The sequence below is a fragment of the Pseudophryne corroboree genome, chromosome 1, assembly GCF_028390025.1.
Source record: "Pseudophryne corroboree isolate aPseCor3 chromosome 1, aPseCor3.hap2, whole genome shotgun sequence".
In the NCBI taxonomy this organism is placed as follows: Eukaryota; Metazoa; Chordata; class Amphibia; order Anura; family Myobatrachidae; genus Pseudophryne; species Pseudophryne corroboree.
In genome coordinates, this window is record NC_086444.1 from 515,975,509 (window position 1) to 516,001,285 (window position 25,777).

General features: G+C 47.2%; 1 protein-coding gene across 2 annotated transcripts in view; it reads left to right on the plus strand.

Annotated features, from left to right (window-relative positions):
• DOCK8 (dedicator of cytokinesis 8) overlaps positions 1-25,777 on the plus strand; it is a 458,638-nt gene that overhangs the window by 360,208 nt on the left and 72,653 nt on the right. For both annotated transcript variants that reach the window (XM_063913931.1, XM_063913933.1), the window contains 6 exons: positions 4,519-4,615; positions 5,378-5,512; positions 5,888-6,040; positions 11,928-12,086; positions 13,936-14,036; positions 14,572-14,764. In XM_063913931.1, the coding sequence (XP_063770001.1) occupies positions 4,519-4,615; positions 5,378-5,512; positions 5,888-6,040; positions 11,928-12,086; positions 13,936-14,036; positions 14,572-14,764 (838 nt within the window). The remainder of the gene's footprint in view (positions 1-4,518; positions 4,616-5,377; positions 5,513-5,887; positions 6,041-11,927; positions 12,087-13,935; positions 14,037-14,571; positions 14,765-25,777) is intronic.

Here is a 25,777-nt window from a genome sequence, read left to right on the forward strand (position 1 = left end):
GTGCGTTGGGAAACACCCCCTAGGGTGGATAAAGCGCTCACACGCTTGTAAGGGCTCTACCCTCTCCTGAGATGGCCGCCCTTAAGGATCCTGCTGATAGAAAGCAGGAGGGTATCCTAAAATGTATTTACACACATACTGGTGTTATACTGCGACCAGCAATCGCCTCAGCCTGGATGTGCAGTGCTGGGTTGGCGTGGTCGGATTCCCTGACTGAAAATATTGATACCCTAGATAGGGACAGTATATTTTTGCCTATAGAGCATTTAAAAGATGCATTTCTATATATGTGTGATGCACAGCGGAATATTTGCCGACTGGCATCAAGTCTAAGTGCGTTGTCCATTTCTACCAGTAGAGGGTTATGGACACGACAGTGGTCAGGTGATGAGGATTTCAAACGGCATTTGGAAGTATTACCTTATTAAGGGGAGGAGTTATTTGGGGTCGGTCTTTCAGACCTGGTGGCCACGGCAACAGCTGGGAAATCCACGTTTGTACCCCAGGTCGCCTCTCAACATGAGAAGACGCCGTATTATCAGGCGCAGTCTTTTCGTGGACAAGCGGGCAAAATGTTCCTCATTTCTGCCCCGTGACAGAGGGAGAGGTAAAAGGCTGCAGAAATCAGCCAGTTCCCAGGAACAGAAACCCTCTCCCGCCTCTGCCAAGCCCTCAGTATGACGCTGGGGCTTTACAAGCAGAATCAGGCACGGTGGGGGGCCCGTCTCAATGAATTTCAGCGCGCAGTGGGCTCACTCGCAAGTAGACCCCTGAATCCTTCAGGTGATATCTCAGGGGTACAAATTGGAATTCGAGACGTCTCCCCCTCGCCGTTTCCTAAAGTCGGCTTACCGATGTCTCCTTCTGACAGGGAGACAGTTTTGGAAGCCATTCACAAGCTGTATTCCCAGCAGGTGATAATCAAGGTACCCCTCCTGCAACAGGGAACGGGGTATTATTCCACACTGTTGTGGTACCGAAGCCGGACGGCTCGGTGAGACCGATTCTAAATCTAAAATCTTTGAACACTAACATACAGAGGTTCAAATTCAAGATTGAGTCACTCAGAGCAGTGATTGCGAACCTGGAAGAAGGGGACTACATGATGTCTCGGGACATCAAGGATGCTTACCTTCATGTCCAAATTTACCCTTCTCACCAAGGGTACCTCAGGTTTATGGTACAGAACTGTCACTATCAGTTCAGACGCTGCCGTATGGATGGTCCACGGCACCCCGGGTCTTTACCAAGATAATGGCCGAAATGATGATATTCCTTCGAAGGAAGGGAATTTTAGTTATCCCTTACTTGGACGATTCCCTGATAAGGGTAAGATCCAGGGAACAGTTGGAGGTCGGTGTAGCACTATCTCAGGTAGTGTTGCGGCAGCACGATTGGATTCTCAATATTCCAAATTCGCAGCTGGTTCCGACGACTCGTCTTCTGTTCCTAGGGATGATCCTGGACACAGTCCAGAAAAAGGTGTTTCTCCCGGAGGAGAAAGCCAGGGAGTTATCCGAGCTAGTCAGGAACCTCCTAAAACCGAGCCAAGTCTCAGTGCATCAATGCACAAAGGTTCTGGGTAAAATGGTGGCTTCCTACGAAGCAATCCCATTCGGCAGATTCCACGCAAGAACTTTCCAGTGGGACCTGCTGGACAAATGGTCCGGGTCGCATCTTCAGATGCATCAGCGGATAACCCTGTCACCAAGAACAAGGGTGTCCCTCCTGTGGTGGTTGCAGAGTGCTCATCTTCTAGAGGGCCGCAGATTCGGCATTCAGGACTGGGTCCTGGTGACCACGGATGCCAGCCTGCGAGGCTGGGGAGCAGTCACACAGGGAAGGAATTTCCAGGGCTTATGGTCAAGCCTGGAGACATCACTTCACATAAATATCCTGAAGCTAAGGGCCATTTACAATGCTCTAAGCTTAGCAAGACCTCTGCTTCAAGGTCAGCCGGTGTTGATCCAGTCGGACAACATCACGGCAGTCACCCACGTAAACAGACAGGGTGGCACAAGAAGCAGGAGGGCAATGGCAGAAGCTGCAAGGATTCTTCGCTGGGCGGAAAATCATGTGATAGCACTGTCAGCAATTCCGGGAGTGGACAACTGGGAAGCAGACTTCCTCAGCAGACACGACCTCCACCCGGGAGAGTGGGGACTTCACCCAGAAGTCTTCCACATGATTATAAACCGTTGGGAAAAACTCGACAGGTATTGCGCCAGGTCAAGGGACCCTCAGGCAATAGCTGTAGACGCTCTGGTAACACCGTGGGTGTACCAGTCAGTGTATGTGTTCCCTCATCTGCCTCTCATACCCAAGGTACTGAGATTGATAAGATGGAGAGGAGTAAGCACTATATTCGTGGCTCCGGATTGGCCAAGAAGGACTTGGTAACCGGAACTTCAAAAGATGCTCACGGAGGATCCGTGGCCTCTACCTCTAAGAAGAGACCTGCTTCAGCAAGGACCCTGTCTGTTCCAAGACTTACCGCGACTGCGTTTGACGGCATGGCGGTTGAACGCCGGATCCTGAAGGAAAAAAGGCATTCCGGATGAGGTCATCCCTATCCTGATCAAAGCCAGGAAGGATGTAACCGCAAAACATTATCACCGCATTTGGCGAAAATATGTTGCGTGGTGCGAGGCCAGTAAGGCCCGACGGAGAAAATTCAACTGGGTCGATTCCTACATTTCCTGCAAACAGGAGTGTCTATGGGCCTGAAATTGGGGTCCATTAAGGTTCAAATTTCGGCCCTGTCAATTTTCTTCCAAAAAGAACTAGCTTCAGTCCCTGAAGTTCAGACGTTGTAAAAGGGGTACTGCATATACAGCCTCCTTTTGTGCCTCCAGTGGCACCTTGGAATCTCAATGTAGTTTTTGGGTTCCAAAAAAGTCACATTGGTTTGAACCACTTAAATCTGTGGAGTTAAAATATCTCACATGGAAAGTGGTCATGCTGTTGGCCCTGGCCTGGGCCAGGCGCGTGTCAGAATTGGCGGCTTTATCCTGTAAAAGCCCTTATCTGATTTTCCATTCGGACAGGGCGGAATTGAGGACTCGTCCACAGTTTCTCCCTAAGATGGTTTCAGCGTTTCACCTGAACCAACCTATTGTGGTGCCTGCGGCTACTAGGGACTTGGAGGACTCCAAGTTGTTAGACGTTGTCAGGGCCCTGAAAATATATGTTTCCAGGACGGCTGGAGTCAGAAAATCTGACTCGCTGTTTATCCTGTAGGCACCCAACAAGCTGGGTGCTCCTGCTTCTAAGCAGACTATTGCTCGTTGGAATTGTAGTACAATTCAGCTTGCACATTCTGTGGCAGGCCTGCCACAGCCAAAAATCTGTAAATGCCCACTCCACAAGGAAGATGGGCTCATCTTGGGCGGCTGCCCGAGGGGTCTCGGCTTTACAACTTTGCCGAGCAGCTACTTGGTCAGGAGCAAATACGTTTGTAAAATTCTACAAAATTGATACCCTGGCTGAGGAGGACCTGGAGTTCTCTCAATTGGTGCTGCAGAGTCATCCGCACTCTCCCGCCCGTTTGGGAGCTTTGGTATAATCCCCATGGTCCTTTCGGAGTTCCCAGCATCCACTAGGACGTCAGAGAAAATAAGAATTTACTTACCGACAATTCTATTTCTCATAGTCCGTAGTGGATGCTGGGCGCCCATCCCAAGTGCGGATTGTCTGCAATACTTGTACATAGTTACAAAAATCGGGTTATTATTGTTGTGAGCCATCTTTTCAGAGGCTCCTCTGTTATCATGCTGTTAACTGGGTTCAGATCACAGGTTGTACGGTGTGATTGGTGTGGCTGGTATGAGTCTTACCCGGGATTCAAAATCCTTCCTTATTGTGTACGCTCGTCCGGGCACAGTATCCTAACTGAGGCTTGGAGGAGGGTCATAGGGGGAGGAGCCAGTGCACACCAGCTAGTCCTAAAGCTTTTACTTTTGTGCCCAGTCTCCTGCGGAGCCGCTATTCCCCATGGTCCTTTCGGAGTTCCCAGCATCCACTACGGACTATGAGAAATAGAATTATCGGTAAGTAAATTCTTATTAAAAGGAGGGTTTGAAGGAACTAGCTTGTATCTTATATAGTTAAATGCTAACACTGCACCTCACCTCTATGGAGGGAATTCAAGTGTTTTGCACGCCAGCAGCCACAAGATGACACCCGGCAGAGCAATTCAAGTGTTGCTTCTTTCAGGTGCTCAAAGCCACCGACACTAATATTACTGTTATGATGTTCCGTCATTTTGACGGTCTGGTGACTAATAGTATATAACACTTGTACATATTGGAATAATTGTATCAAAAAGTTAACTATTAAATAACTAGTAACAGTAACAATATAATCTTTTTTTTCATTATGCTTTATGCTTGCTTACATTAACAAATGGGTGGTTTTCCTGAGAAGACGACAGAATGCAGCCATTTTATGTGCAGTGGAATGTACTATAGTTTCAAAACCCCCTTACTTAAAATTTCAATGACATTCTGTTTATGACAGGACCAAGGCTGAAATGGATCAGGAAGCCATCATGTGTGGCAACTTGGCCACTGAAGCCAACTTGATCATTTTGGATGTCATGGAAACTATTATACAGGTATTATATAAATATATGTTGCTTATGGAATTTAATAGTGTCTTTCCAGTGCACAAATGTTTATTTAAAGCCATAATTAATCCCATGTAGATTATTGGGCTAGATTTCTGGTGATGGCGTTCTTACCTCTCCGGCCACCCTTCTGTTCTCTAAAGAGCAAGGTAGAGGGCCGCTTTGAGCAGGTTTGATCTGGTGCATGCACCTCTAATAAGAGATCTGTTGTATTTAGAGTAGAGTGATGGCCTCAGGGAAAGTACATGGACCTTTTAAGGTGGAGCAACCTGGAATAGCCCCATCACCTCCAGACCCTGTAGCCAGTGCACTGCTATTGTTTCATTTCTGGTAACAACCTGTAACGATACTGCCAGCTTGACTGCTATATGCAGCTACCATATGAGTAGGTTGGGTATTTGTGAAAATGTCTGGGAGCGCAACAAGCCCATTGCGGGCTCGCTGCTCCCGCCACGCTGCGGGCTCGGCATAGAACCTGCTAGTCGTCATTGTAAGTGGTCAGGATGTAGAGGGGGTATTGTGACCGGCGGTCTCCTTGCCGCTGGTCACATATCTACATACCATATGAGTGACCTTCCCATGTTAGGTCTGGTTTATGTATTCTGGTGGATATAGCCTCAAGAGAGTGTACCTGATTAACATAATGGTCACATGCAGAGATACACTATGCATCAGTGTCACTTAACGACCATGTAAGTTTGATATGCTATGTACTATGAATTGTTTATATTGTCAATAAATCATTTATAGGTCAATTTATCTGTGGACTGCAAAGATAATCTGCTTGGAGGAGTCCTTAAAGTACTTGTGCACTCCCTAAGTGCTAATCAAAGCAACACATACCTCGCTCATTGCTTTTCCGCCATCCGCCTACTCATTATCAAGGTACAGAGTTATTTTCAACAACTAAGAATACATTTACTAACTCTTATGAATATAAGTTTTCTAGGTCATTCAGATTGCTAGAACTGCCACCAATGCAATGTTCCTCGTAGAACAAAGACTAGGGAGGATTCAGTATTAAATACTAAAAACAATATTTGCACTAAAACATAATATTTGCATAATACTACTACTGGCTATTGTACACTGATCACACAGTGTCCGTTTTCCTTCTTGATCCAGGCACTAAAATGTCTAGTGAAAAGTAACATCTTCATATCTGCACTGCATCTGGCTGTCAGAAATGGTTATATGGAAAAGTGAATGTGTTTTACTTTGAAATATGTAGACTAATTTAAATGTGATTCCCTCCCTTAGTTTGGGGACTTCTTGTTTGAAGAGGAAGTGGAGCAATGCTCTGATCTATGTCAAAAAGTCTTGCATCATTGTAGCAGTATCTTGGAAAGCACAAGGAGCCAAGCCTGTGCCACCTTATACCTGATCATGAGATACAGCTTCAGCAGCACCAGTGTAAGTTGCTACTTTCTGTCTGGCACATTGGAAGGATAAGAGCAGCTTTTTGGTTTACTGGTAATTAAATATCTCTCTTGAACAATTTAGTTGTAGCTCTTGATTTCACCAAATGACCCCAGAAGTTGTTAGATGTGATTCATAAGGAAAAGCTCAATGTTTAGGAACACAATATTCACAGCCAATTGTGTACTTTCTCTATCGTCCTAAGTGGATGCTGGGGTTCCTGAAAGGACCATGGGGAATAGCGGCTCCGCAGGAGACAGGGCACAAAAAAGTAAAGCTTTTACCAGATCAGGTGGTGTGCACTGGCTCCTCCCCCTATGACCCTCCTCCAGACTCCAGTTAGATTTTGTGCCCGAACGAGAAGGGTGCAATCTAGGTGGCTCTCCTAAAGAGCTGCTTAGAGAAAGTTTAGCTTAGGTTTTTTTACTTTACAGTGAGTCCTGCTGGCAACAGGATCACTGCAACGAGGGACTTAGGGGAGAAGTAGTGAACTCACCTGCGTGCAGAGTGGATTTGCTGCTTGGCTACTGGACACTAGCTCCAGAGGGACGATCACAGGTACAGCCTGGATGGTCACCGGAGCCGCGCCGCCGGCCCCCTTGCAGACGCTGAAGAGAGAAGAGGTCCAAAATCGGCGGCTGAAGACTCCTGAGTCTTCATAAAGGTAGCGCACAGCACTGCAGCTGTGCGCCATTTTCCTCTCAGCACACTTCACACAACAGTCACTGAGGGTGCAGAGCGCTGGGGGGGGCGCTCTGAGAGGCAAATAAAAACCTTATTAGAGGCAAAAAAAATACCTCACATATAGCCCACAGAGGCTATATGGAGATATTTAACCCCTGCCTAACTTCAAAAATAGCGGGAGACGAGGCCGCCGAAAAAGGGGCGGGGCCTATCTCCTCAGCACACAGCGCCATTTTCTCTCACAGAAAAGCTGGAGAGAAGGCTCCCAGGCTCTCCCCTGCACTGCACTACAGAAACAGGGTTAAAACAGAGAGGGGGGGCACTGATTTTGGCGATATTGTATATATATAAAAGATGCTATAAGGGAGAAACACTTATATAAGGTTGTCCCTATATAATTATAGCGTTTTTGGTGTGTGCTGGCAGACTCTCCCTCTGTCTCCCCAAAGGGCTAGTGGGTCCTGTCCTCTGTCAGAGCATTCCCGGTGTGTGTGCTGTGTGTCGGTACGTGTGTGTCGACATGTATGAGGACGATGTTGGTGAGGAGGCGGAGAAATTGCCTGTAATGGTGATGTCACTCTCTAGGGAGTCGACACCGGAATGGATGGCTTATTTAGAGAATTACGTGAGAATGTCAACACGCTGCAAGGTCGGTTGACGACATGAGACGGCCGACAATCTATTAGGACCGGTCCAGGCGTCTCAGAAACACCGTCAGGGGTTTTAAAAACGCCCATTTACCTCAGTCGGTCGACACAGACACAGACACGGACACTGAATACAGTGTCGACGGTGAATAAACAAACGTATTTCTCATTAGGGCCACACGTTAAGGGCAATGAAGGAGGTGTTACGTGTTTCTGATACTACAAGTACCACAAGAAAGGGTATTATGTGGGAGTGAAAAAACTACCTGTAGTTTTTCCTGAATCAGATAAAATAAAATGAAGTGTGTGATGATGCGTAGGGTTACCCCGATAGCAAATATTGGCGTTATACCCTTTCCCGCCAGAAATTAGGGTACGTTGGGAAACACCCCTTAGGGTGATAAGGCGCTCACACGCTTATCAAGTGGCGTTACCGTCTCCAGATTTACGGCCGCCCTCAAGGAGCCAGCTGATAGGAAGCTGGAAAAATATCCTAAAAAGTATATACACACATACGGTGGTTATACTGCGACCAGCGATCGCCATCAGCCTGGAGATGCAGTGCTGGGTTGGCTTGGTCGGATTCCCTGACTGAAAATATTTTATTCATGTAGAGCATTTAATAGGATGCATTCTATATATATGTATGTGAGATGCACAGAGGGATATTTGCTCTCTGGCATCAAGATAAGTGCGTTGTCCATATCTCCCAGAAGATGTCAGGGACACGACAGTGGTCAGGTGATACAGATCCCATACGGCAGATGGAAGTATTGCTGTATAAAGGGAAGGAGTTATTTGGGGGTCGGTCCATCGGACCTGGGGACCACAGCAACAGCTGGGAAATCCAACCTTTTTTACCCCAAGTTACATCTCAGCTAAAAAAGACACCGTCTTTTCAGCCTCAATCTTTCCTTTCCCATGAGGGCATGCAGGCAAAAGGCCAGTCATATCTGCCCAGACATAGAGGTAAGGGAAGTAGACTGCAGCAGGCAGCCCTTTCCCAGGAAAAGAAGCCCTCCACCGCGTCTGCCAAGTCCTCAGCATGACGCTGGGGCCGTGCAAGCGGACTCAAGGTGGGGGGGTAGTCTCAAGAGTCTCAGGGCGCAGTGGGATCACTCGCAAGTTGACCCCTAGATCGTACGAGTATTATCCCAGGGGTAAAGATTGGAGAGTCGAGACATCTTCTCCTCGCAGCTTCCTGAAGTCTGCTTTACCAACGGCTCCCTCCGACAGGGAGGCAGCATTGGAAACAATTCACAAGCTGTATATCCAGCAGGTGATAATCAAAGTACCCCTCCTACGACAAGGAAAAGGGTATTATTTTTCCACACTATATTGTGGTACTGAAGCCAGACGGCTTGGTGACACATAGTCTAAATCTAAAATGTTTTGAACACTTACATAAAAGGTTCAAATCGAGATAAAGTCACTCAGAGCAGTGATAGCGAACCGGAAAAAAGGGGACTATATGGTGTCCCTGGACATCAAGGATTACCTCCATGTCCAAAAATTTGTCCTTCTCATCAAGGGTACCTCTGGTTCGTGGTACAGAACTGTCAATATCAGTTTCAGACGATGCCGTTTGAATTATCCACGGCACCCCGGGCCTTTTTACCAAGGTAATGGCCGAAAAGATGTTTCTTCAAAGAAAAAAGGCATCTAAATTATCCCTTACTTGCACGACCTAAAAAGGGCAAGTTCCAGAGAACAGTTGGAGGTCGGAAGAGCACTATCTAAAGTAGTTCTTCGACGGCACGACTGGATTCTAAATATTCCAAGAATCGCAGCTGTTTTCCGACGATACGTCTGCTGTTCCTAGGGATGATTCTGGACACGGTTCAGAAAAAGGTTTTTCTTCCCGAGGAAAAAGCCAAGGAGTTATCCGACCTGTCAGGAACCTCCTAAAACCAGGAAAGGTGTCTGTACATCAATGCACAAGAGTCCTGGGAAAAATGGTGGCTTTTTACGAAGCAATTCCATTCGGCAGATTCCATGCAAGAATTTTCCAAAGGGATCTGTTGGACAAATGGTCAGGGTCGCATCCTCAGATGCACCTGCGAATAACCCTGTCGCCAAGGACAAGGGTATATCTTCTGTGGTGGTTGCAAAAGGCTCATCTATTGGAGGGCCGCAGATTCGGCATACAGGATTTGATCCTGGTGACCACGGACGCCAGCCTGAGAGGTTGGGGAGCAGTCACACAAGGAAGAAACTTCCAGGGGGTATGGACGAACCTGGAAAAGTCTATTCACATAAACATTCTGGTACTAAGAGCAATCTAAAATGCTCTAAGCCAGGCGGAACCACTCCTGCAAGGAAAACCGGTGTTGATTCAGTCGGACAACATCACGGCGGTCGCCCATGTAAACAGACAGGGCGGCACAAGAAGCAGGAGTGCAATGGCAGAAGCTGCCAAGATTCTTCGCTGGGCGGAGAATCACGTAATAGCACTGTCAGCAGTGTTCTTCCCGGGCGTGGACAACTGGGAAGCAGACTTCCTCAGCAGACACGATATACACCCGGGAGAGGGGGGTCTTCATCCAGAAGTCTTCCACATGCTAATAAACTGTTGGGAAAGACCAATGGTAGACATGATGGCGTCTCGCCTCAACAAGAAACTGGACAAGTATTGCGCCAGGTCAAGAGATCCACAGGCAATAGCTGTGGACGCACTGGTAACACCTTGGGTGTACAAATCAGTATATGTGTTTCCTCCTCTGCCTCTCATACCAAAGGTATTGAAGATTATACGGTGAGGAGGAGTAAGAAATACTAGTGGCTCCGGATTGGCCAAGAAGGACTTGGTACCCGGAACTTCAAGAGTTGGTCACGGACGACCCGTGCCCTCTACTTCTGAGAAGGGACCTGCTACAACAGGGTCCCTGTCTCTTTCAAGACTTACCGCGGCTGCGTTTGACGGCATGGCGGTTGAACGCCAGATCCTAAAAGGGAAAGGCATTCCAGAAGAAGTCATTCCTACCTTGATTAAGGCAAGGAAGGAAGTCACCGCGAAACATTATCACCGCATTTGGCGAAAATATGTCGCGTGGTGCGAGGATCGGAGTGTTCCGACGGAGGAATTTCAACTGGGTCGTTTCCTACATTTCCTACAATCAGGATTGTCTAGGGGTCTCAAATTGAGATCTATTAAGGTTCAAATTTCGGCCCTGTCAATATTCTTCCAAAAAGAATTGGCCTCAGTTCCTGAGGTACAGACTTTTGTTAAAGGAGTACTGCATATACAGCCTCCTGTGGTGCCTCCGGTGGCACCGTGGGATCTAAATGTAGTTTTAGATTTCCTCAAATCCCATTGGTTTGAACCATTGAAAAAGGTGGATTTTAAATATCTCACATGGAAAGTGACTATGTTACTGGCCCTGGCTTCCGCCAGGAGAGTATCTGAATTGGCGGCTTTATCTTATAAAAGCCCTTATCTAATCTTCCATTCGGATAGGGCAGAACTGAGGACTCGTCCGCATTTTCTCCCTAAGGTGGTATCAGCGTTTCACCTGAACCAACCTATTGTGGTGCCTGCGGCCACTGGCGACTTGGAGGACTCCAAGTTGTTGGACGTTGTCAGAGCCTTAAAAATATACATTTCAAGGACGGCTGAAGTCAGAAAATCTGACTCGCTGTTGATACTATATGCACCCAACAAGTTGGGTGCCCCTGCTTCTAAGCAGACGATTGCTCGTTGGATTTGTAACACAATTCAACTTGCTCATTCTGTGGCAGGCCTGCCACAGCCTAAATCTGTTAAGGCCCATTCCACAAGGAAGGTGGGCTCATCTTGGGCGGCTGCCCGAGGGGTCTCGGCATTACAATTCTGCCGAGCAGCTACGTGGTCGGGGGAAAACACGTTTGTAAAATTCTACAAATTTGATACCCTGGCAAAAGAGGACTTGGAATTCTCTCATTCGGTGCTGCAGAGTCATCCGCACTCTCCCGCCCGTTTGGGAGCTTTGGTATAATCCCCATGGTCCTTTCAGGAACCCCAGCATCCACTTAGGACGATAGAGAAAATAAGAATTTACTTACCGATAATTCTATTTCTCGGAGTCCGTAGTGGATGCTGGGCGCCCATCCCAAGTGCGGATTATCTGCAATACTGTACATAGTTATTGTTAACAAATTCGGGTTATATTGTTAAGGAGCCATCTTTAAGAGGCTCTTTCTGTTATCATACTGTTAACTGGGTTTAGATCACAAGTTGTACGGTGTGATTGGTGTGGCTGGTATGAGTCTTACCCGGGATTCAAATTGCCTCCCTTATTGTGTACGCTCGTCCGGGCACAGTACCTAACTGGAGTCTGGAGGAGGGTCATAGGGGGAGGAGCCAGTGCACACCACCTGATCTGGTAAAAGCTTTACTTTTTTGTGCCCTGTCTCCTGCGGAGCCGCTATTCCCCATGGTCCTTTCAGGAACCCCAGCATCCACTACGGACTCCGAGAAATAGAATTATCGGTAAGTAAATTCTTATTTTTTAGGTTTTCAGGGCTGTTATTCTCTGCTGAACTATTTATGTGCATGTGTTTGATCAATACAGAATTTTGCCCGAGTGAAAATGCAGGTAACTATGTCATTGGCTTCACTGGTTGGGAAATCCCAGGAATTCAATGAAGAGTACCTGCGGAGATCCCTGAGAAGCATCCTGGCATATGCAGAGGAAGATGAGGATATGCAGTCCACCTTTTTTCCAGCACAGGTAATATGAGAATGTAAAGGCTTATCTAATAGCATGGTGCAAAAACAGATTATGTGTAACCCACAGCAACTGAACAGATACTTGCTTTCATGAGTCTGTCTTTCACTAGAATGGGCAAAGCTAATGGTTCCTTGCTATGGTTTACAGCACGTTTGGGTGAATAACCCCTTCTCCCCAGACACTTCACACTAGTTTCCACACTTTGCTGGGACTCCCGGAAACAAGGAATACCTGGAAAGAGATTATTCCATGACTAGATCTAAGCATCACAGGATTAGATCACATCAGGCCTTGCGGCGCACTATCAGTATAAGAACAACTTCTGCTGCCGACCCTCCCGTACAATCACAATTAATATTGCAGTGCTACTGTTTTGAAGCCTTACAGTGTCATTATAGTGTTGCCTCTTACACATTTTAGCTATTTGAAATAATAAATGTGTTATTGCAAATTGTAGTGTATGGCAGAATAAATATTTGAATGACAAGTTTCTTAAAGGAAAGCAGACAATGTTGCCAGTAGAATTTGCTTCTAAATTGTAAAATAATCCAGATTTAGCAGCCATTGCTCTCAGTTATCAAGTTGTTTTTTTGCCAGTATTAGGGGCCTATTTTCTATTAAATATTTGCAGCATATTCCCTGAAAACACCTGTTTTCAGGGGATTCCCCCGAATATTAAGTATCCCCCCAGTGTATGAAGGACGAACTGCAGCAGATATTTATAAGACTGGAGTTCCTCCATTTCTGACAGCAGCTGCAGCCCCATATCAATTATGAGGAATTTGATGCTGTCATATTTACTCTGCAATGTGATGTATTTCGGAGTTTGACCTTGCAAGATGGAGTTGTGCTGCTGCAGCTTGTGCTATTTGATACATCCGGGAAGTATTATCACATACAACAGTGTGATTTTGGGTGCTAATGTCGTGCCCAGATCACACTGTAAATGTGATTATTGATAACTAGGACCCACATACATATACAGTTTTCATTTAATGTAGTGGTCCAAGATTAGATTTACGATAATTCACTTTCTTTACACTGCCTAATCTGCTGAATATACACTCACAGGAATTACCAATGATAACACACAACTTCCAGCAAGAGAGCAGGAAAGTTCTTTTGCCGTGGAAATAGTCCCCTGGGACTTGCGCATCTCTTTCATACAGTACATAGATTTATTTATTTATTACCAGTTATTTATATAGCACACACATATTCCGCAGCGCTTTACAGAGAATATTTGCCCATTCACGTCGGTCCCTGCCCAAGTTGAGTTTACAATCTATATTCCCTACCACATGTACATGAGCACACATTCACACTAGGGTTAATTTTGTTGGGAGCCAATTAACCTACCAGTATATTTTTGGATTGTGGGAGGAAACCGGAGTACCTGTAGGAAACCCACGCAAGTACGGGGAGAATATACAAACTCCGCACAGTTAGGGCCATGGTGGGAATCGAACCCATGACCTCAGTACTGTGAGGCAGTAATGCTAACCATTACACCATCCGTACTGTCCTGTAGATATATACTAAAATAATGCAACAGCATTAGCAGCTTAATAGACTAAAAATAATTGCCAATATGTTGTTTTCTCTTTAGAACCAATTTTCTGTGATTAATGATATATATTTTGTAAATTCCAGGCTACAAATTTGGCAGCTTCTCAATACAAATAGACATTCTGCTATTGAATATGGGGCTTATGACATGCCCTGTTTATGCGGTGATCAGTATTGCACTGTATTTGATTTTACTACTATTAGCCCTTTCATATATAATGACTATATATATATATATATATATATATATATATATATAATATCTGTTCTTCCTTTCAAGGTAAATGAGCTTTTGAACAATTTAAACAGTATATTGTCAGACACAGTAAAAATGAGAGCATTCCAGAAGGATCCAGAGATGTTAATGGATCTGATGTACAGGTAAGTGTCAGTCCACACCCTTAGGTCATTTTTATTTAATTTTACATTTATAAATTAGGCAAAGGCACATTTGTTAATAGGTTAGAGGTAATAGCAGAAAAAAGGATCCTCCCCACTTGCACCATCCAGCAAATCACTAGCCCCACCCACTTCCATCTTACTTGTTTGTTCCTGTATTATCATTTATCAGCACCATATTATTATTATTATTATTATTATTATTTGGAGTTTGTCCAAAAGTAAACAACTGCTTGAAATGCTGCAAGTTACAGTGGAGGTTTATATTTTAGATAATTTATGTTTACAATTATTACATTTACAATAAAATAATTTAAGTTCTATATACATAAAATGCTACCAAAATCATAATATCGAGTCTACTGCTGTGTATACTCACACAACTAATCATATTGTAATATAAAACTTGTACTCAGTTAATAGCTTTTGTTAAATAATCTATTAACTGTGAAAGCAATGTTTAAAATAGTGATAGTCACATACAAACAGTAATAATTGCTGTTGTAATTTCAACCAGAATTGCTAAGGGTTACCAGACATCTCCAGATCTAAGGCTGACCTGGCTGCAGAACATGGCAGAGAAACACGTGAAGAGAAAGTGTTACACGGAGGCAGCCATGTGCCTGGTACATGGAGCAGCTCTGGTGGCAGAATACTTGAGCATGTTGGAGGATTGCAGTTACCTGCCTGTTGGCAGTGTCAGCTTTCAAGTAAGAATATTGCATAGATTTAATTAGCATTTTCCAGACATTGAGGCTTTGTTTAGGGTCCGGTATGTAATACCGGCGGTCAGGATGCTGGCAGTTAGGCGGCGGATGGCGGAATCCCGGCAGTGAGTGCAGCGAGCTTGTGAGGGGACTCGCTGCACTCCCTCGCTTTGGGCCCGATGGTGAGCTTCCCTCGTCACACTATTATATTCCCCCTCGGGTAGTCCACACCACCCGAGTGGGAACTCGGGACTTTGGCTGGGATTCCGTCCGGAGGCATTTCGTCGGCTATTGGGATTCCGGCGTCGGTCTCCTGACCGCCGGGATCCCGACAGCCGGTAAATTAACTGCATCCCTTTGTTCAGTAGCATCACATTTTGATGCAATATTTATTAAACTGGATACTTCCTTTATTGTATAACTCGCACAAGACAGAAAAATTGCCTGTTGGTTGCTGCAGTTCAGTGCAAATTTGCTAGAGAATACAAAAGTTATTAAATGGGCCCTGCTGACTGTACATTATAGGTTTGTGAGATATGCGTGACATGAGCATGTGAGAGATATAGGTCTCTAAAGTAGGCAGTGCCATAGCATGGGTACAATATATTTCTCTATCGTCCTAGTGGATGCTGGGGTTCCTGAAAGGACCATGGGGGAATAGCGGCTCCGCAGGAGACAGGGCACAAAAGTAAAGCTTTCCGATCAGGTGGTGTGCACTGGCTCCTCCCCCTATGACCCTCCTCCAAGCCAGTTAGATTTTTGTGCCCGGCCGAGAAGGGTGCAATCTAGGTGGCTCTCCTAAAGAGCTGCTTAGAAAAGTTTAGCTTAGGTTTTTTACTTTACAGTGAGTCCTGCTGGCAACAGGATCACTGCAACGAGGGACTTAGGGGAGAAGAAGTGAACTCACCTGCGTGCAGGATGGATTGGCTTCTTGGCTACTGGACATCAGCTCCAGAGGGACGATCACAGGTACAGCCTGGATGGTCACCGGAGCCTTGCCGCCGGCCCCCTTGCAGATGCTGAAGTAAGAAGAGGTCCAGAATCGGCGGCAGAAGACTCCTCAGTCTTCTAAAGGTAGCGCACAGCACTGCAGCTGTGCGCCATTTTCCTCTCAGCACACTTCACACGGCAGTCACTGAGGGTGCAGGGCGCTGGGAGGGGGGCGCCCTGGGAGGCAAATGAATACCTATTTTGGCTAAAAATACCTCACATATAGCCTCCGGAGGCTATATGGAGATATTTAACCCCTGCCAGAATCCGTTAAGAGCGGGAGACGAGGCCGCCGAAAAAGGGGCGGGGCCTATCTCCTCAGCACACAGCGCCATTTTCCCTCACAGAAAGGCTGGAGGGAAGGCTCCCAGGCTCTCCCCTGCACTGCACTACAGAAACAGGGTTAAAACAGAGAGGGGGGGCACTAATTTGGCGTTAGAAATATATAAAAAATGCTATAAGGGAAAGCACTTATATAAGGTTGTCCCTATATAATTATAGCGTTTTTGGTGTGTGCTGGCAAACTCTCCCTCTGTCTCTCCAAAGGGCTAGTGGGTCCTGTCCTCTATCAGAGCATTCCCTGTGTGTGTGCTGTGTGTCGGTACGTGTGTGTCGACATGTAGGAGGACGATGTTGGTGAGGAGGCGGAGCAATTGCCTGTAATGGTGATGTCACTCTCTAGGGAGTCGACACCGGAATGGATGGCTTATTTAGGAAATTACGTGATAATGTCAACACGCTGCAAGGTCGGTTGACGACATGAGACGGCCGACAAACAATTAGTACCGGTCCAGACGTCTCAAAAACACCGTCAGGGGTTTTTAAAACGCCCGTTTACTTTAGTCGGTCGACACAGACACAGACAGGGACACTGAATCCAGTGTCGACGGTGAATAAACAAACGTATTCCTTATTAGGGCCACACGTTAAAGGCAATGAAGGAGGTGTTACATATTTCTGATACTACAAGTACCACAAAAGAGGGTATTATGTGGGATGTGAAAAAACTACCATAGTTTTTCCTGAATCAGATAAATTAAATAAAGTGTGTGATGATGCGTGGGTTCCCCCCGATAGAAAATTATGGGCGGTATACCCTTTCCCGCCAGAAGTTAGGGCGCGTTGGGAAACACCCCTTAGGGTGGATAAGGCGCTCACACGCTTATCAAAACAAGTGGCGGTACCGTCTATAGATAGGGCCGTCCTCAAGGACCAGCTGACAGGAGGCTGGAAAATATCATAAAAAGTATATACACACATACTGGTGTTATACTGCGACCAGCGATCGCCTCAGCCTGGATGTGCAGAGCTGGGGTGGCTTGGTCGGATTCCCTGACTAAAAATATTGATACCCTTGACAGGGACAGTATTTTATTGACTATAGAGCATTTAAAGGATGCATTTCTATATATGCGAGATGCACAGAGAGATATTTGCACTCTGGCATCAAGAGTAAATGCGATGTCCATAACTGCCAGAAGATGTTATGGACACGACAGTGGTCAGGTGATGCAGATTCCAAACGGCACAAAGGTGTATTGCCGTATAAAGGAAGAGGAGTTATTTGGGGTCGGTCCATCGGATCTGGTGGCCACGGCAACTGCTGGAAAATCCACCGTTTTTACCCTAAGTCACATCTCTGCAGAAAAAGACACCGTCTTTTCAGCCTCAGTCCTTTCGTCCCTATAAGATCATATCTGCCCAGGGATAGAGGAAAGGGAAGAAGACTGCAGCAGGCAGCCCATTCCCAGAATCAGAAGCGTTCCACCGCTTCTGACAAGTTCTCAGCATGGCGCTGAGACCGTACAGGACCCCTGGATCCTACAAGTAGTATCCCAGGGGTACAGATTGGAATGTCGAGACGTTTCCCCTTCGCAGGCTCCTGAAGTCTGCTTTACCAAGGTCTCCCTCCGACAAGGAGGCAGTATGGGAAAAAATTCACAAGCTGTATTCCCAGCAGGTGATAATTAAATTACCCCTCCTACTACAAGAAAAGGGGTATTATTCCACACTATATTGTGGTACTGAAGCCAGAAGGCTAGGTGAGACTTATTCTAAAAAAATTTTTGAACACTTACAAAGGTTCAAATCAAGATGGAGTCACTCAGAGCAGTGATAACGAACCGGGAAGAAGGGGACTATATAGTGTCCCGGGACATCAGGGATGCTTACCTCTATGTCCCAAATTTGCCCTTCTCACTAAGGGTACCTCAGGTTCGTGGTGCAGAACTGTCACTATCAGTTTCAGACGCTGCCGTTTGGATTGTCCACGGCACCCCGGGTCTTTACCAAGGTAATGGCCGAAATGATGATTCTTCTTCGAAGAAAAGGCGTCTTAATTATCCCTTACTTGGACGATCTCCTGATAAGGGCATAGTCCAGGGAACAGTTGGAGGTCGGAGTAGCACTATCTAGGATACTGCTACAACAACACGGGTGGATTCTAAATATTCCAAAATCGCAGCTGATCCCGACGACACGTCTGCTGTGCCTAGGGATGATTCTGGACACAGTCCAGAAAAAGGTGTTTCTCCCGGAAGAGAAAGCCAGGGAGTTATCCGAGCTAGTCAGGAACCTCCTAAAAACAGTGCATCATTGCACAAGGGTCCTGGTAAAAATGGTGGCTTCCTACGAAGCAATTCCATTCGGCAGATTTCACGCAAGAACTTTTCAGTGGGATCTGCTGGACAAATGGTCCGGATCGCATCTTCAGATGCATCAGCGGATAACCCTTTATCCAAGGACAAGGGTGTCTCTCCTGTGGTGGTTATAGAGTGCTCATCTTCTAGAGGGCCGCAGATTCGGCATTCAGGATTGGATGCTGGTGACCACGGAGCCCAGCCCGAGAGGCTGGGGAGCAGTCACACAAGGAAAAAATTTCCAGGGAGTGTGATCAAGTCTGGAGACTTTTCTCCACATAAATATACTGGAGCTAAGGGTAAATTTATAATGCTCTAAGCTTAGCAAGACCTCTGCTTCAAGGTCAGCCGGTATTGATCCAGTGGGAAAAACATCACGGCAGTCGCCCACGTAAACAGACAGGGCGACACAAGAAGCAGGAGGGCAATGGCAAAAACTGCAAGGACTTTTCGCTGGGCGGAAAATCATGTGATAGCACTGTCAGCAGTGTTTCATCCCGGGAATGGAAACTGGGAAGCAGACTTCCTCAGCAGGCACGACCTCCACCCGGGAGAGTGGAAACTTCATCGGGAAGTTTTTTCCACATGATTGTAAACCGTTGGGAAATACCAAAGGTGGACATGATGGCGTCCCGTCTGAACAAAAAACGGGACAGGTATTGCGCCAGGTCAAGAGACCCTCAGGCAATAGCTGTGGACGTTCTGGTAACACCGTGGGTGTACCAGTCGGTGTATGTGTTCCCTCCTCTGCTTCTCATACCTAAGGTGCTGAGAATTATAAGACGTAGAGGAGTAAGAACTATACTCATGGCTCCGGATTGGCCAAGAAGGACTTGGTACCCGGAACTTCAAGAGATGCTTACAGAGGTCTTATGGCCTCTGCCGCTAAGAAGGGACTTGCTTCAGCAAGTACCATGTCTGTTCCAAGACTTACCGCAGCTGCGTTTTGTCGGCATGGCGGTGGAAAGCCGGATCCTAAGGGAAAAAGGCATTCCGGAAGAGGTCATTCCTACCCTGGTCAAAGCCAGAAAGGAGGTGACCGCACAACATTATCACCACATGTGGCGAAAATATGTTGCGTGGTGTGAGGCCAGGAAGGCCCCACAAAGAAATTTCAACTCGGTCGTTTCCTGCATTTCCTGCAAACAGGAGTGTCTATGGGCCATCAAATTGGGGTCCATTAAGGTTCAAATTTCGGCCCTGTTGATTTTCTTCCAGAAAGAATTGGCTTCAGTTCCTGAAGTCCAGAAGTTTGTCAAGGGAGTATTGCATATACAACCCCCTTTTGTGCCTCCAGTGGCACTGTGGGATCTCAACGTAGTTCTGGGATTCCTCAAATCACATTGGTTTAAAACCAGTCAAATCTGTGGATTTGAAGCATCTCACATGAAAAGTGACCATGCTCTTGGCCCTGGCCTGGACCAGGCGAGTGTCAAATTGGTGGTTTTTTCTCAAAAAAGCCCATATCTGTTTGTCCATTCGGACAGGGCAGAGCTGCGGACTCGTCCCCAGTTCTCTCCCTAAGGTGGTGTCAGTGTTTCACCTGAACCAGCTTATTATGGTGCCTTGCACCTACTAGGGACTTGGAGGACTCCAAGTTGCTAGATGTTGTCAGGGCCCTGAAAATATGTTCCAGGACGGCTGGAGTCAGGAAAACTGACTTGCTGTTATCCTGTATGCACCCAACAAACTGGGTGCTCTTGCTTCTAAGCAGACTATTGCTAGTTGGATGTGTAATACAATTCAGCTTGCGCATTCTGTGGCAGGCCTGCCACAGCCAAAATATGTAAATGCCCATTCCACAGGGAAGGTGGGCTCATCTTGGGCGGCTGCCCGAGGGGTCTCGGCTTTACAACTTTGCCGAGCAGCTACTTGGTCAGGGGCAAACACGTTTGCTAAATTCTACAAATTTGATACCCTGGCTAAGGAGGACCTGGAGTTCTCTCATTCGGTGCTGCAGAGTCATCCGCACTCTCCCGCCCGTTTGGGAGCTTTGGTATAATCCCCATGGTCCTTTCAGGAACCCCAGCATCCACTAGGACGATAGAGAAAATAAGAATTTACTTACCGATAATTCTATTTCTCGGAGTCCGTAGTGGATGCTGGGCGCCCATCCCAAGTGCGGATTATCTGCAATACTTGTACATAGTTACAAAAATCGGGTTATTATTGTTGTGAGCCATCTTTTCAGAGGCTCCGCTGTTATCATACTGTTAACTGGGTTTAGATCACAAGTTGTACGGTGTGATTGGTGTGGCTGGTATGAGTCTTACCCGGGATTCAAAATTCCTCCCTTATTGTGTACGCTCGTCCGGGCACAGTACCTAACTGGCTTGGAGGAGGGTCATAGGGGGAGGAGCCAGTGCACACCACCTGATCGGAAAGCTTTACTTTTGTGCCCTGTCTCCTGCGGAGCCGCTATTCCCCCATGGTCCTTTCAGGAACCCCAGCATCCACTACGGACTCCGAGAAATAGAATTATCGGTAAGTAAATTCTTATTTTTTCATTATGACCACCTCCCTTGTTAATAAATATCTCTGTCTGTCGGTACATACAGTATGTATTATATATATATATATATATGCGCCAAAATGTTTTCCCTTATCCTGCGCCAAAATAAATGAATGGAATTCGGCTGCTTCTCTCAATAAGTCTTCTGTTAGTAAGACTGGAAAGGATATCTCTAAAGAATGTTTCTCTGATGTCCTAAGTGGATGCTGGGGCTCCGTAAGGACCATGGGGAATAGCGGCTCAGCAGGAGACTGGGCACAACTAAAAGAAAGCTTTTGGTCTAACTGGTGTGCACTGGCTCCTCCCTCTATGACCCTCCTCCAGACTTCAGTTAGAATCTTGTGCCTGGCTGAGCTGGATGCACACTAGGGGCTCTCCTGAGCTCCTAGAAAAGAAAGTATATTTTAGGTTTTTTATTTTCAGTGAGATCTGCTGGCAACAGACTCACTGCTACGAGGGACTAAGGGGAGAAGAAGCGAACCTACCTGCTAGTTTGGGCTTCTTAGGCTACTGGACACCATTAGCTCCAGAGGGATCGAACACAGGACCCGACCTCGATCGACCGGTCCCGGAGCCGCGCCGCCGTCCCCCTTACAGAACCAGAAGCATGAAGATGGTCCTGAAAATCGGCGGCAGATGACTTCGGTCTTCAACAAGGTAGCGCACAGCACTGCAGCTGTGCGCCATTGCTCCTCATGCACCCCTCACACTCCGGTCACTGATGGGTGCAGGGCGCTGGGGGGGGGGGGGGGGGTGGCCCTGAGCAGCAATATTAATACCTTGGCTGGCAAATAATCACAATATATAGTCCCAGAGGCTATATATGTGAAAAATACCCCTGCCAGAATCCATAAAAAAGCGGGAGAAAGTCCGCCGAAAAAGGGGCGGGGCTATCTCCCTCAGCACACTGGCGCCATTTTTCCCTCACAGCTCCGCTGGAAGGATCGCTCCCAGGCTCTCCCCTGCAGTTTCAAACTACAAAGGGTAAAAAAGAGAGGGGGGGCACTAAATTTAGGCGCAGCAATATATATTTAAGCGGCTATAAGGGAAAATCACTCAGTTATAGTGTTCATCCCTGTGTTATATAGCGCTCTGGTGTGTGCTGGCATACTCTCTTTCTGTCTCCCCAAAGGGCTTTGTGGGGTCCTGTCCTCTGTCAGAGCATTCCCTGTGTGTGTGCGGTGTGTTGGTACGGCTGTGTCGACATGTTTGATGAGGAGGCTTATGTGGAGGCGGAGCAGATGCCGATAAATGTGATGTCACCCCCTGCGGGGCCGACACCTGAGTGGATGGTTATATGGAAGGAATTACGGGACAGTGTCGACTCCTTACATAAAAGGTTTGACGACATACCAAATATGGGACAGCCGGCTTCTCAGCCTGTGCCTGCCCAGGCGTCTCAAAAGCCATCAGGGGCTCTAAAACGCCCGCTACCTCAGATGGCAGACACAGATGTCGACACGGATACTGACTCCAGTGTCGACGACGATGAGACAAATGTAACTTCCAATAGGGCCACACGTTACATGATTGAGGATATGAAAAATGTGTTGCACATTTCTGATGTTACCCCAGGTACCACAAAAAAGGGTATTATGTTTGGAGAGAAAAAACTACCAGTAGTTTTTCCTCCATCTGAGGAATTAAATGAAGTGTGTGAAGAAGCGTGGGCTTCCCCCGATAAGAAACTGGTAATTTCTAAAAGGTTACTAATGACGTACCCTTTCCCGCCAGAGGATAGGTCACTCTGGGAAACATCCCCTAGGGTGGATAAAGCGCTCACACGCTTGTCAAAGAAGGTGGCACTACCGTCTCCGGATACGGCCGCCCTAAAGGAGCCTGCTGATAGAAAGCAGGAGGCTATCCTAAAGTCTGTATATACACACACAGGTATTATACTGAGACCAGCTATTGCTTCAGCATGGATGTACAGTGCTGCAGCTGTGTGGTCAGATTCCCTGTCAGAAAATATTGATACCCTAGACAGGGACACTATATTGCTAACCGTAGAGCATATTAAAGACGCAGTCTTATACATGAGAGATGCACAGAGGGATATTTGCCGGCTGGCATCTAAAATAAGTGCAATGTCCATTTCTGCCAGGAAAGGGTTATGGACTCGGCAGTGCACAGGTGATGCAGATTCTAAAAGGCACATGGAAGTTTTGCCTTATAAAGGTGAGGAGTTGTTCGGGGATGGTCTCTCGGACCTCGTTTCCACAGCAACAGCTGGGAAGTCAGCATTTTTACCCCATGTTCCCTCACAGCCAAAGAAAGCACCGTATTATCAGGTACAGTCCTTTCGGCCCCATAAGGGCAAGCGGGTTAAAGGCGCGTCCTTTCTGCCCAGAGGTAGAGGGAAAAAGCTGCAGCATACAGCCAGTTCCCAGGAGCAAAAGTCCTCCCCCGCTTCCTCCAAGTCCACCGCATGACGCTGGGGCTCCACAGGCGGAGCCGGGTACGGTGGGGGCCCGTCTCAAGAACTTCAGCAATCAGTGGGCTCGCTCACGGGTGGATCCCTGGATTCTTCAAGTAGTATCTCAGGGGTACAAGCTGGAATTCGAGACGTCTCCCCCCCGCCGTTTCCTCAAATCTGCCTTGCCAACAACTCCCTCAGGCAGGGAGGCAGTGCTAGAGGCAATTCACAAGCTGTATTCCCAGCAGGTGATAGTCAAGGTGCCCCTACTTCAACAAGGACGGGGTTACTATTCCACAATGTTTGTGGTACCGAAACCGGACGGTTCGGTGAGACCCATTTTAAATTTGAAATCCTTGAACACATATATAAAAAAATTCAAGTTCAAGATGGAATCGCTCAGGGCGGTTATTGCAAGCCTGGACGAGGGGGATTACATGGTATCACTGGACATCAAGGATGCTTACCTGCATGTCCCCATTTACCATCCTCACCAGGAGTACCTCAGATTTGTGGTACAGGATTGTCATTACCAATTCCAGACGTTGCCGTTTGGTCTATCCACGGCTCCGAGGGTATTTACCAAGGTAATGGCCGAAATGATGATACTCCTTCGAAAGAAGGGAGTTTTAATTATCCCGTACTTGGACGATCTCCTGATAAAGGCGAGGTCCAGGGAGCAGTTGTTGGTCGGGGTAGCACTATCTCGGGAGGTGCTACAACAGCACGGCTGGATTCTAAATATTCCAAAGTCACAGCTGGTCCCTACGACACGTCTACTGTTCCTGGGGATGGCTCTGGACACAGAACAGAAAAAAGTGTTTCTCCCGGAGGAGAAGGCCAAGGAGCTGTCATCTCTAGTCAGAGGCCTCCTAAAACGAAAACAGGTGTCGGTGCATCACTGCACGCGAATCCTGGGAAAAATGGTAGCTTCCTACGAAGCAATTCCATTCGGCAGGTTCCATGCAAGAACCTTTCAGTGGGACCTGTTGGACAAGTGGTCCGGATCGCATCTTCAGATGCATCGGCTGATAACCCTGTCTCCAAGGACCAGGGTGTCTCTGCTGTGGTGGCTGCAAAGTGCTCATCTTCAAGAGGGCCGCAGATTCGGCATACAGGACTGGGTCCTGGTGACCACGGATGCCAGCCTTCGAGGCTGGGGGGCAGTCACACAGGGAAGAAAATTCCAAGGACTATGGTCAAGTCAGGAGACTTCCCTACACATACATATTCTGGAACTGAGGGCCATTTTCAATGCCCTAAGTCAGGCAAAACCCCTGCTTCAAAACCAGCCGGTACTGATCCAGTCAGACAACATCACGGCAGTCGCCCATGTAAACCGACAGGGCAGCACAAGAAGCAGGACGGCGATGGCAGAAGCCACAAGGATTCTCCGATGGGCGGAAAATCACGTGTTAGCACTGTCAGCAGTGTTCATTCCGGGAGTGGACAACTGGGAAGCAGACTTCCTCAGCAGACACGACCTTCACCCGGGAGAGTGGGGACTTCATCCAGAAGTCTTCCAACTGATTGTAAACCGTTGGGAAAGGCCACAGGTGGACATGATGGCGTCCCGCCTAAACAAAAAGCTAGAAAGATATTGCGCCAGGTCAGGAGACCATCAGGCGATAGCTGTGGACGCTCTAGTGACACCGTGGGTGTACCGGTCGGTTTATGTGTTCCCTCCTCTTCCTCTCATACCAAAGGTACTGAGGATAATAAGGAAAAGAGGAGTAAGAACTATACTCATTGTTCCGGATTGGCCAAGAAGAGCTTGGTACCCGGAACTTCAAGAAATGATCTCAGAGGACCCATGGCCTCTGCCGCTCAGACAGGACCTGCTGCAGCAGGGGCCCTGTCTGTTCCAAGACTTACCGCGGCTGCGTTTGACGGCATGGCGGTTGAACACCGGATCCTGAAGGAAAAGGGCATTCCGGAGGAAGTCATTCCTACGCTGATTAAAGCTAGGAAAGAAGTGACCGCAAACCATTATCACCGCATTTGGCGAAAATATGTTGCGTGGTGTGAGGCCAGGAAGGCCCCAACGGAGGAATTTCAGCTGGGCCGTTTTCTGCACTTCCTACAGTCAGGGGTGACTATGGGCCTAAAATTGGGTTCCATTAAGGTCCAGATTTCGGCTCTATCGATTTTCTTCCAGAGAGAACTGGCTTCACTACCTGAAGTTCAGACTTTTGTTAAGGGAGTGCTGCATATTCAGCCCCCTTTTGTGCCTCCAGTGGCTCCTTGGGATCTCAACGTGGTGTTGGATTTCCTAAAGTCACATTGGTTTGAGCCACTTAAAACCGTGGAATTGAAATATCTCACGTGGAAAGTGGTCATGTTGTTGGCCTTGGCTTCAGCCAGGCGTGTATCAGAATTGGCGGCTTTGTCATGTAAAAGCCCTTATCTGATTTTCCATATGGATAGGGCAGAATTGAGGACTCGTCCCCAGTTTCTCC